The sequence below is a fragment of the Ornithodoros turicata genome, chromosome 5 (assembly GCF_037126465.1).
Source record: "Ornithodoros turicata isolate Travis chromosome 5, ASM3712646v1, whole genome shotgun sequence".
NCBI classification, from domain to species: domain Eukaryota; kingdom Metazoa; phylum Arthropoda; class Arachnida; order Ixodida; family Argasidae; genus Ornithodoros; species Ornithodoros turicata.
The window spans coordinates 53,762,170-53,774,379 of NC_088205.1; the positions used below are offsets into that span (position 1 = coordinate 53,762,170).

The 12,210-nt window shown below is 47.9% G+C and overlaps 1 protein-coding gene across 1 annotated transcript; it reads left to right on the forward strand.

The window, feature by feature from the left end:
* Positions 1-8,311: 8,311 nt before the first annotated feature.
* LOC135395851 (uncharacterized) lies at positions 8,312-8,725 on the forward strand. The gene has a single exon (XM_064626939.1). The coding sequence runs from the start codon at positions 8,312-8,314 to the stop codon at positions 8,723-8,725; it is 414 nt and encodes a 137-aa protein (XP_064483009.1).
* The last annotated feature ends 3,485 nt before the right edge of the window (positions 8,726-12,210 follow it).

The window sequence follows — 12,210 nt, forward strand, 5'->3', positions numbered from 1 at the left end:
ACTGGTTTTTTGCCACCTCCTCATGTGAATGTCGTGTAACGCAAGTTTAATTATGTAAATTTTTGCGAGCTTAAGTCGGAAATTTGCCTAGTAAAGGTAACTTTGTAACCCCGCCAATGTGAAGAGCGTGTCTAATTTAGTCAAATTAATGATAATTGACAGGGATATTCACGAGCTATCCCATCGGAAAAAATAGCCGAACGTCATGCTCTACGGAGGTCGCACAGAATAGCGCACGATGAATTTTTCAGCGCAATCTTTGTCAGTCCGACGAAAGGAGGTTGGAAACCCAGCCCTCCCTGACATCGCAGAAAGAGATAAAACAGGCACGGCTTATCATGTCCGACTTTCGCTGGGTTTTTGCTTTCCCTCTCCCAATTTTAGGAACTGTTACTTTTTCTACTATCACTCTGTGGGCTGGCTTCGGAACCTCCTTTCGTCGCACTGAGAGCGATTGCGCTCAAAACGTCATCGCGCGCTATTGTCCGGTGCTCCGAAAAGCATGATATTCGGCTATTTTTTCCGATGGAATAGCTCGTGAATATCACTGTGAATTATCATGAATTTGAGTGTATTCGGCACGCTCTTCATATAGGTGGGGTAAAAAAGTGACCTTTACTTGGCAAATTTCCGAGTTCAGTTCTCAAATATTTACATAATTAAACTTGGAGTAATGACATTCACATTAGGAGGTGGCAAATACTAATAAGAACAAATGCTGTTGACCGCATGATTCTAGGTGGCGTAGTTTTTTTATTATAATTCAATGACACGTCTTCTGGGACACCCTGTATAAGTGCCACGGGTGCACGCGTAATATGAAACATGTTGCAGGTGCACATGCGGTCGGTGCCTCCCGCAGGTGCCACTCCGAGTTCCCGCATGAGCCGTCTTTTCGTGTTGAACATTCCTGGCTCAAAATGATGAGAACATATCGTTCTCGAGCTGGTCTTCCTCCACTTGATTTTGCGCAGCGCCATTTCCCACTCCAAATGACGTTGTTTGGCCGTCGGAAACTGGAAATATGCTACGTCTGTTGTTGTATCCGACCTGTTGCCACAACTGATTATACAGCATGTTTTACCGGCCATCGTGGTGGGTGTAAGATCAGTGTGCGACGTAACGAACACAATTGCAACGGAAAATTTCCTTCGTCAAAACTGCCAAAACACACAGCAAAGCAAGGCGGACGGCGCGGGATATCTCGCGACTTACATCACGCTCGGTGTTGCTTGCAGAAAGGCGCTCGTGGCTCGCACTACCCTGTCACCGAGCGCGTCATAGAAGAAAATCATTTTTATCAAGTTTGACTGAGTTTTCGAAGGAGATATTTTACAGGCATGGTCGTTGATGGCTAAAGGTGACGAATATTCGAAAATCTCGGAAGGGACCTTATGCGGATTCTCCCTTCACTTAACAAATACAGAAGTTACAAGGAACATGCATAGTTGAAAGACAGACTCTGCTTTCATTTGTTCATCAGTCTTGCTCAAGAAATTCTTCAGTGTAGCAACGGTACACAATGTCACGAAAGGAGTGCTCATCTATCGTTCCGCAAGACTCATGAAAAAGGACTAGTGTTGTGTTTCAACACAACATATTGAACTCATGGACCATGCATCATCATGAGAGCTATAAGTAATCCTAAATACAGATGCTGAATTAGTTTAAATGCGATAGACGAACTGTGCGAAGAGGTACCTCAAGTTAGGATGTTGGGTACTTGAAGCCTGTGGCAGTTCCTGTGTGGAAGGCTCGCCAGACCCTGTTCGCTGCACAGGCTGTGATGACCAAGTTCTTGTTTTCCCCAAGCTTGTGGTAAGAACACGTTGCAAACTGGCGATACGCAGTATATCCATATCGTCTACGTAGATGTACATAAAATATAGTTTAGGCAAATAGGTAGCCGGTCACAGTACAGGGTGTGTGTTGTGGCATTTCCACATGTACTTAAGAGCGACTGCAATTTATCTGCACACGCCCTGTATATACACATGCTGTATTCTTTTAGAAGCTAACATTTTTTTTTTTACTTTTCAGTGAATCGAAGGTAAGAACACTCAATATCGCTAAAAGCCTACGCTAAAAACCTAAGCACAGGGCAAGATATAAAAAGGTGACTTAAGACACAGCATACTGACAATTACACAGTTGCCTATGTTGCTTTTCTTCAGTTCACAGTTCTGTATTGTGTCGTCCTTTATGTGGTGTGCCCTGTACTGGAGTTTTTGTGTGGGAGAGATTAACTGGACGAATTTCACGTGGGTACTATACAACAAGCACAGCACACACACAAGATCAACGATACAGGACGATACAAAATGCGGCTATTAACAAATGAGAGGCAATGAATGATAAATGATCATGGATGGGGGAAAATATGTACAAAATATGAATACGCTAATACGGTTTAGCGACTTTAATGCAGGACCAAACCAATTTTGAGCGAGCAAATTTTAACATCGTTCGACAGGGTCAAATGTGACTTACTTGTGAATATGGTCGCCGCTGCCCACGGAATTCAATATATGTCACCTTCAGAACAGTCGTATTGAGGCATAGAAGTTGGAAATCTGCGTGGGATGTAATGCACTCATATTGCTGTCATTCGGCTGCGCTTTGAGCTCCTTGCATCACAAGCATTCGATCTCCTTCAGCATTATAACGCACCAGCCGCACCGGCACCTTAAACAGCAAGTACGCATTAAATATGAGGACACGAAATTTCAGAGAACGCGTTTACATGTTCGATCACAGTGTGCGTTAAAAAGCTAAGCTAATCGCTTACCTGTCTGTCGAAGACAGGCGACTGATGGCTTCATCTGTGACCGATGTTCGTAGAGCTTAATTGACTTGGGCTCGCATTTGCGGCATCGGCGACGTTTCGAAAGCGAGGCTTCCGAACTGTTCAGCACACAGAACTCCCTTCTCGATCGCAGAAAGGTCAGAAAAAAGTCGAAGTTTCGAAGTCTCCGCATTTCTTGCTTCGACGTCCATATTGAAGATCGCTTTCCGGATGCCGCCGCTCTCACAAACTAACAACATAACTTCCGGTCCGGGCGCCCAATGAAACATGAACCTCATGTTTTCGTCACGCATACGGAAATTGGCGGATAACCACTACAAAGAGGCTAGATTCCGGCGCCGATTGCGTGAATTGAGGAGGAAAAGCCAAGCTGGTTTTCAGCTCCCCGTTTGGCAAACTTTGCCGCCGCGCACAGCCAATATATTTCGCGTGTGGCCTGGAGGCATATTATACCTTCGTAATAGATGCAAACGAAAGATTTGTTGAACTTCGGGTCAGAGTCCCTTTAAGTTCGTACCATCCAGAGGATATGCCACTTGTCTCAAACATCTCTACCACTATTCCTTCTGCAGGATGAAACCATGTCAACAACATTAGAGGAGACAGATAATGAAGCAGCTGCCTCAAAGACGGGTGAACGGCCGCCTGAGCGGCTGGAACATAACTATTTTGACTGGGAGACGCCCCGCAAGAAGGTTAAAAGACTTTCCGACAACCTCGGAAAAACGAGGAAAAGACTCTATGCTGCACAACAAGACCTAAAGCGCAAATACGCAAAACTTCTGAGCCTCAAGCAAATGATTGAAAGCATGAAGAAAGATAACCTTCTGTCTTCAAAAGCAGCAGCACACATAGGATCCTTCAAGGAGCTCCCAAAGGAGCTACTTGAGGGTTGGCAGAATAATGCAATGCGACACCCTAAAGGTCGCAGGTACGATGAAGAGACACGGCAAGTCGTTTTCCTATCCCTAGTGAGAAGACAATACGGTATTGGCTTCAGTTAGTGGAAGGATTTCCAGGCTTCACGAGAGAGTCATTGGAAACCCTGAAAAAGCAAAATGAATGCTCGACAGACCGCGACAAACTGTGCACGATTATGCTTGATTACATGAGCATCATGACTCACTGCCAGCTCGACACAAAGAGCGGAAAATTTGTTGGCTATGTGGACTGTGGAAGCACATCACTACCAAGAGACACAAGGAACCTTCCGCTTGCGACATAAGCTCTGGTGCTCATGTCTGTCGGCGTTGCAGCACACTGGAAGATGCCATTTGGGTATTTTCTGCATAGAGGAATGACGGGCGAAATGCTCAAAAGCCTTGTTACTGACGCAATCCTGTCCCTGGAGGAATGTGGTCTTCACGCCGTAGGCATTGTCTGCGACGGGTTATCACCAAACGTTTCAATGGCACAGCTGTTCGGATGCAATGTCCACGAGAAAAGAAGTCAAGATTTCAGAACGTCGTTCCCTAACCCTGCAGATGCATCCAGGGTGGTGCATGTGATGTTCGATGCATGCCATGGCCTGAAACGGCTGCGGAACATTCTTGGTGATAAAAAGGTGCTTAGGTCCGATGCTCATGGGGTAAGCATTTATATGTGGTGTTTGCAAATGCAGTATTTGTACTACGGGCTTCCTTGTTTGATTACAGGTCATTATCATGGGAGTACATAAAGAGACTCCACGAAGTCCAGGCTACGGAGAGTCTCCGGGCTGCAAATAAACTCACGAAGGCCCACGTGGAATTCTACAATCAAAAAATGAAGGTGAAACTTGCCGCTCAAACGCTTAGTAGGTCTGTGAGCAAAGTCTTAAGGTTTGCTAAAGCTGCGAACATCCTATGCTTTGTGGGCTGCACCCCAACAGCAGACTTCATTGAGGACATTGACTGGTAAGACTATGTTGGCAGCCTGCATGCACGTTATACTTCCCTACTGTTATTCTTTTAGGGCCTTTGACACATCGAATTCAAGGAACCCCGTGGCTGTGGGATCAAAGGGACCACTTGGCCCACCACCTTTGACTACAAACAGAACAAGATGGTGCAAGTTTCGGATATGCTTGTGGCGCTGAAATTCGACAGCGGTGAGGCAGTCGCAAGCTCACGGTCAAGGATGTCGGTGATATCACTGGCATTCACACTGAAATGCGTAGCAGAGCTAGCAGACAACCTACTCAGACAACAGCTATGCCAGTATGTGATATTGCCGAGGGGATATCATTGGAGAAGTAGTTTTTGCTGCACTTCATAGAGGGGTGTTGCACAGCTAAATTTCAACTGCTTAATTGCAGGTACCTGTGCACATATCGCTTGAGCCAAGACCACCTTGAGACATTTTTCTCCTGCGTCCGTCAGCGAGGTGGCTAGAGCAATAACCCGACAGCAGCACAGTTCCGGCTGGCGTACCGGAAACTTCTCGTCCACGTTGGTGTGACACCATCCAAGAACGCAAATGTGCACAGCGACTACGAAGGTGTGTCGTTAACTGTTGCGCAGTCGTCCCGTACGGAAGAGGTTGACGACACTCCCACTGCTATTGTGGAACAGCTCTGCATGCAGAGCACAGTTGCACTTTCCACATTTTCTTCCGAAGTACTGACCTACATCGGCGGGTTCTTAGTGCGTCAACTGTCGAAAAGCCTGCCATATTCTGACTGTGTGAGTACACTTGTGGAGGACAGTGTAGACAGTATCTTCATTGTGATAAGGGACAACGGGGGACTTATCAGGCCACCAGTATTCGTCTACGAGGAACTTCGTGCTTGCGAAAGGGTGATAAGGACAGCAGCAGGCTGCCCGAGTGCACTCAGAGTGGACACTGTTGTCCTTGCTGCATTTAGCAAGTTAGTCAGTGACAGAAGTGATGCTGTGAGGAAGTTGCCGCACTTCAACACTGACCCCACCCATGTCATTGCCCTAGCGAAGGAACTGATACGAAAGTTTGCAGTACTACGTCTCCGTGAGTTGTCTAAGAGAATCGTTGAGCAGCAGAAGAGGGCTCAAGTCAGGCAAAAGCTAGCAAAACTGGTAATCTTTCACCACCAGTGAATGTTCACGCAGATTGCTATGCGACTTACACAGATGGAACTCGTGCAATCTTGAGTGACAAATATGTTGAGTGTTTGTATAAATTATGTGTACGTTTTTCACTTTTATTTTACAGTCTTTAACTTCCTTCCGTAGTCAATAGTATACTGGCTACCCGAAGTGATGCTACCAATTTGTCTCTCCCCTCACTTCGACAGCAGGCTCTGAAATTATGTTTCTTACTAGTGCATTTGCTGGTTGTTTCTATAATACTCCTCATTGCATATGATTCTACTATGGCACTCTTTGACAACGGCTTCCATTTACCACTACTAGGAGATTGTTTGACCATTCCTGCTTGCAGCCTTTACAATACCACTGCCGTTCCTTGTGAACGAATCTGAACATCCAAGAATAAAAGGATATGTGCCTTTGTAACACTACTTCCTGTAATTGTGCTGATGGGGTGTGTTCAAACACCAAGTTCAGCTCCATTGTCTTGTCAGGTTTTTCATTAATTACTTTTGTAAATACTTCCACCCGCTGTGCGCTACCACCTATGCTGTTACCAGAAATAGATGCAGAAGTCTGCTTTACACATTGGTAACCTGATCGCATGATTGCTTGCTTTTCCCACCAACTGTAGCGCAATAAATTCGCATATACGCTGCTCTGTCTGTAATACATTTCATTTATTTATCATTCCCACATCATTTACACCACTGGCGTTAAATTAATTGGGTACGAACACGCTTTGGAACATTCGTGTGAGCTGTTCGACTAGCCGGATACGGGCTAGTACTAAAACTACATTCGCCGCACAAGAACACTCACAGTATTGGTGGAACATATCACGAAGAACACACTGAAAATTTCCGACATTATGAACTTTTCAGGCCCGGTCACAGACAGCACAGAAACTTACGCCAAAGCAGCGCAAAAGCACGTCTTCTTAGCCCATGACTTGGCCGCGTATGTAATCACTGAAGCTTCCGGCACACTCAAAAGCGCACAGTCCGTCATACCATAGCCTCCTGTGTCCATAATATAACGAAATCACGCACCCAACGCTCTTGATCCACCCGCTGATCCACAAAGCACCACAAAGCTCGGGTATGGCTCGAGTTGATCCACCATCGTCCACCTCCTCTCTAGTCAATATAAGCTATTTACGCATGAATTCAAGATGGCGGCTACCAGAGGGAATTTGGAGAACGCTCCTCTAGCACGCTATCAAGACTACAAAAAGTCCTCTAAACATAGCGCCTTGATTATACACCCGAAGCAAGCCTTTGGCACGTAGATGGTGGCGCCCCGAGTTTCTCCTCTAGTATCTGTACTAACTCTATGGGTGGCACGGTGAACAAGCAAAGACGCGCTTGCGCGGGCCAGCCCGTGTTGAAATGAGCATGGAGCCGACGTCTCCGCTTAATGGATCGGAGGACGAGATATGACGACGATAGAATCGTACTATCTTTTGAGCTTGTGCCGGTTCCAGGATGTTTCGGGCAATGCTGAACGATTGCTAAAAGCCTCCGCCCTGAGAAGTTTGCACAGCCTCCTGGACAGGGCGGAGGCTTGGAGGCAAGTAAGGTTTTTTCGGTGGGGAATCCAGACGGCGGTTGGTTCACGCCTACGTTCGGTGAGCTGGAAAACCACATCAAGGTTGTTCATCACCCACACGGAAAAGCTATGCGAGGAAAAGTAAAAGCAGGTCTTCAGGCTCTTGCCACGAAGAGAAAAGAGTGGTGAAGGGCAAGACAACACTAGGCTTATCAACACGACAGGAAAGCCTTTGCCAGACAATGCCCAGGTTTTGCTCGGGCTCGGGCTGAACTTCGTGATTCAACCGAAGGTGAACGTTGTCGATGTTCTGGGAATGGTCCACAGTGTTGCACAAAGAGCTCACGAGAGAACCCGGCAGTCGTGCGTAGAGGAGATCCTTTCTGTCGTCGGAGGGACTGCGGAGGATGACAGGCTTATACATGAAGTGTCTGGCACCGTGAGGGCACTTAGGGAGAGAGGAGTTAAGCTTCTGCAGTCAGACAAGACCGGTGCTTTTGTGATTATAGAGGAAGCGGAGTACAACGATAAGACTAATATTGCTCTGGAAAAGAATTTTGTTCGCAAGGCTGTGGCAGATCGCAGTGCAAGGAGCGCCAAGGCTGCTGCGGTTAAGCTCTGCACGGAACTTGGGCTTAAGAAGCTTTCTGCTAGGATCAAGGAGTCAGGGGGCATGGCACTGCGGCCGTTTATTACGGTGAAAACTCACAAGGAGGGACTTCTTTTAGAACGATTGTCGATAAGGGCTCTTGGCAGAGAGGCCTGGCGGTTTATCTCCAAGGGATATTGAAGCTGCTGTCTGTTGACGACCCAACGTTCATACATCGGATGAGGTTGTTGCGTTTGTGTCCGGTAGCCAACCGATCTGTATAAAAAGACAAAGCCTTCTTCACCTCAGCACTAGTTCAATATGACCGGCGACAGGATTAGTCTGGAGCGGAGGCGACAGATCGTGTCCATGTCGCTGGCAGGGCATTCTCAGCGAACGATTGCTCGAGAGGTGGGATGCCGCTTGTCTTCGCTGAACCGTATCACTCAGCGCTTCCGTGATCAACGGCAACTTGAAGATGGGCCAAGGTCTGGACGGTCGCGGGCAACGACGTCGGACGAGGACAGGGCAATAATTGCTGCAAACGTGGTCGACCTGTTTCTGCCGGCTGTCGATCTAAAGGAGCTGAGCCTGCAAGCGTCGAGTACAACCATCCGACGAAGATTAGCATGGCCCCGGGGGTCTCCGTTCCGGAGTCGTGGTTCAGAAGCCCGAGCTGAAGCCGGAACACCGAGAGGCAAGACTGGACTTTGCCTTACGCTACGCGAAGTGTGACCCCGCGCAGTGGAGCCACGTGCTGTTTACTGATGAGGCAACGTTTAGTACGAAGTGGTCCCAGAAGAGGTGGGTTTGGCGTCCTTTTAACTGCAGGTGGTACCTTGAGAGTCCGCGCCTGCTTCGAGACGGCCCTATTCATTTTTTTTTTTCCTTTTCAGATATCTACCCCAGTACGTTCACAGCGTGGTCTCCAGTGGACGGCACTCCGTGAGCGTGTGGGGCGCCCTTTCGCACCAGGGCTTGGGGCCTCTTGTCCGCCTAGACGGCCGCTTCAACGCAGCAACATACGTTAGAGTCATCGAAGATCATCTGCTCCCATACGTCCTTGACGGTCCTTTCCCTGATGGTTGCTTTATTCCGCAGCAAGACAGAAGCCCGGTTCACATGTAGTCCACTGTCGAGCGCAGACTAGACGATCTTGGTATCATGCAGCTTGAGTGGCCCGCGTGCAGCCCGGATCTGAACGTCATTGAAAATATATGGGGCATGAGCATGGGCTGAATGAGCAAAAAGCGGGTGCCACTGCGCTCCAAGGACGCCTTATGGGAGGCGATAAATATGGAATAGACGTCCCTCAAGGAAGACGTAGTACACCTTGTGGGCCGGATCCATCAGTCGCTGCCAGACCGTATGTCCACTGTGACCTCCGCGAACCGGGGGGGGGGGAGGGGGCTTCATGCGATACTAAATAAAACGTTAATGAAGTGTCATCTGGCTCTTTCTTCCCTCTCTTGTTTCTACGTCAATATCGTACGCTTTTATGTGCCAGCGCCCGTCATTCCCAGACAAAATAAAAGGAAGACGAGAATGAAAAACGGAAAAGAAACAGCAGAAGCCAAATTGTGACGGTCGGGGGGCTCCCGGGGGCCCCCCGACCGTTCCTCCGAGGACGCTCTGCGCATCTGCTCCGAGGACGAAGAAGAAGTAGAAGCCAACGGGTGGTTTGCAACTTCCTGTCAAAATGACGTAAGGGAAGTTGCAATGTCACGTGGATTTACTCTTCCGGTCCGAAGTTCTGCTGGAGTCTTATAGAGTAAGTGCGATTTTCAACCTAAAATAAGCTAATGTTACGGGCGTAAACGCACTAATTCTGCGGAAAATGGACATATAATGTATCGCATACCCTTGGATCCTGCGCCTTTGGAAAAATGTTGTCAACGTAAGCGAAAATTGAACTAAGGGGTGTAGGCACTTGTCACCAAATGTCGTGCTGTGTACTTATCACGTTGAATTGTGCGTGGCTGTGATAAGATTATCAACTCATAATGTGAATAGAATATTACTAAAGCCACAGCTTCTTCCCAGACTAAAAGAAAACGATCACATGCGTACTATCGTCAGAGTGCCGAAGATTGCACCGTAAAATACTGCCTGCACATTTTGTTGCGCCATATCTGAAATGTTGCCTGTTATCTTTGTTATTTGAAGCGTCAAATTGACCGCACTGTAACAGAACATTTCCCGTAGCAAAAGTTTGCGATTTTGAAGCGCACGCCGAACGAAACCGAAACATGCACGACGTGTCACGAAATATTATCTTTGTCGCAAGAAAAGCACGTGCGAAGTATTCGTTACAGTACCTTACTTCTTTGGTGTGCAGGCATTCCCAGGAAAACTCATCTTGGTTGTCTTTTAAGCCAGATGGTAGAAGTTTTGCTTTGCTCCAATTGAGCGCAATTTCGGACCGGAAGTTCGAAGACCCAGCATGCGTAGCGCCACTTCTCAACTTGAAAACCACCTACTGTTGTCGCTCTGTGTCATTCCTGTTATCTTCCAGCTGCGAAGTACGATAGGAATTTGCCTGGTGAAACGCTCCACGGGCATGCCCTTGTGGGGTAATTGCTGCAAACGCCACGTACGGTGGGTCGCTGCCTGTGTTATGCCCTGTGCCCTCAAAATGAATGGACCTGCCCGCTCCCGCCAACTTCCGGCCGTCGCTAGGGTGGCGCGGCGCTGAGAAAAACGCCGCTCGCGTGTTCCGTGGACTTTTGGCGCAAGCTGTACTGCATCTCGCTGACATGTGGGAACGCATATGTTGGGCAAACGGGGCAGTGCGTTAATGCGAGATTAAGAGAACACTGTTATGCTGGTTCAAAGACACCTATCTGCGGCCACTTTGCTGTTCCATGGCAGCGTCTGCAAATGTAAACCGTTGTTCGATGACGCAACCATTTTGGACAGGGCGATAGATAGCTTAAAGAGGGAAGTGATAGAAGCTTATCATATCTTGCGGCTTGGGAGCGAGCGGTGTGTGAGTCAGCCTTCGGTTGCGCTGAGCGGGAGGGAGCTATGCTGCACGTGTTTTTGTCTCGCTAAGAGATAGTTTTTGTAGGCGTGTCTTCCAGGGTTAGCTGTGGTTGCTCCGGCTTCAGTGTGTTTTCTTTCTTCATTGTATGAAAGTTGTTAGTGGCGCTCGTTTCCGTTTGTCCCTCCGTTGTCCGTGTTGTAACACTTTCCAGTGTTTTTCATTTTTTTTTTGCACCTGTGCCATGAAATACCAACTAGCCCAACGGTCTGCGTTACTTGACAATTGGAGAAATGTAAGCTTTAGGCTGACCTTTGTGTATTGTGCTGATGGATGATAGTGAGGTATGGCCTCCGCGGTGAAGCAGTTTCACGAAAGACGTCTTACAAACGCGTTGTCGTCCGATCTAAACACCGGCGCAAGGCATGGCGGTGTTCATAAGAGCCACGCGAAGTAACTTGCAGCCATCTTGACAGATCTCGCTCCGCTTAATGACAGTATAGCCCACCATAACGACAGGGTCTAGGCTGTCGTTCCCGTGAGCGACAGCGTCGTCTATGGGCGACGCGTTTGGAGCGCAGGGAATACCAAATTATCATCGCTAGCGTTACATTGCGTCACATACCACGTGCTCTCGCTCCCGTACGACACGTTCGCGCTACCGACATAGCTCGGAATAGGGCCCCTGTAACGCCTGTGCAAACTGCGTCTGCTGCACTTAGAACGCAGCCTAACCTCCGCCGACGCGTTCAACACTATGCGAAGAGATACTGAGACAGACACCTCAAGATGATCCACTTGATTTTAAGTTCCAGGCCTTAACATTGTCAGTCAAGTTCGAGTGGAAAGCTCTGTTGAGCAAGAAAAGCCTTATAATCGGAGTTGTCAAGGTCAATCCACAGTTAGCAGCATTGCAATTCAGCAGGAAGGTATATAGAAACGTGTGAAGGACTACGACTGCGATAAGGCTGTTCATATGCGGCGCAGCACATAAAGACGTAAACTTCAGAAGCACAAACAGTGCAGAAAACGGTTTTTGAACAACTCTTTGCAGCTTTTACACTGATCTTGGCTTGGACATCTTTTGGAAGCACCAAGGGTCGTTCAAGGTTAATCGAGACTTTCGCTCGAGCAAAATCAGTGAGTAACTATAATTGTATAACACGTGTGGAGGACGAAGTGCAATCCTTCTCGGATCTGGCACGTGGAGCACGCGTACCAGTGGTTCCTTGTGAAG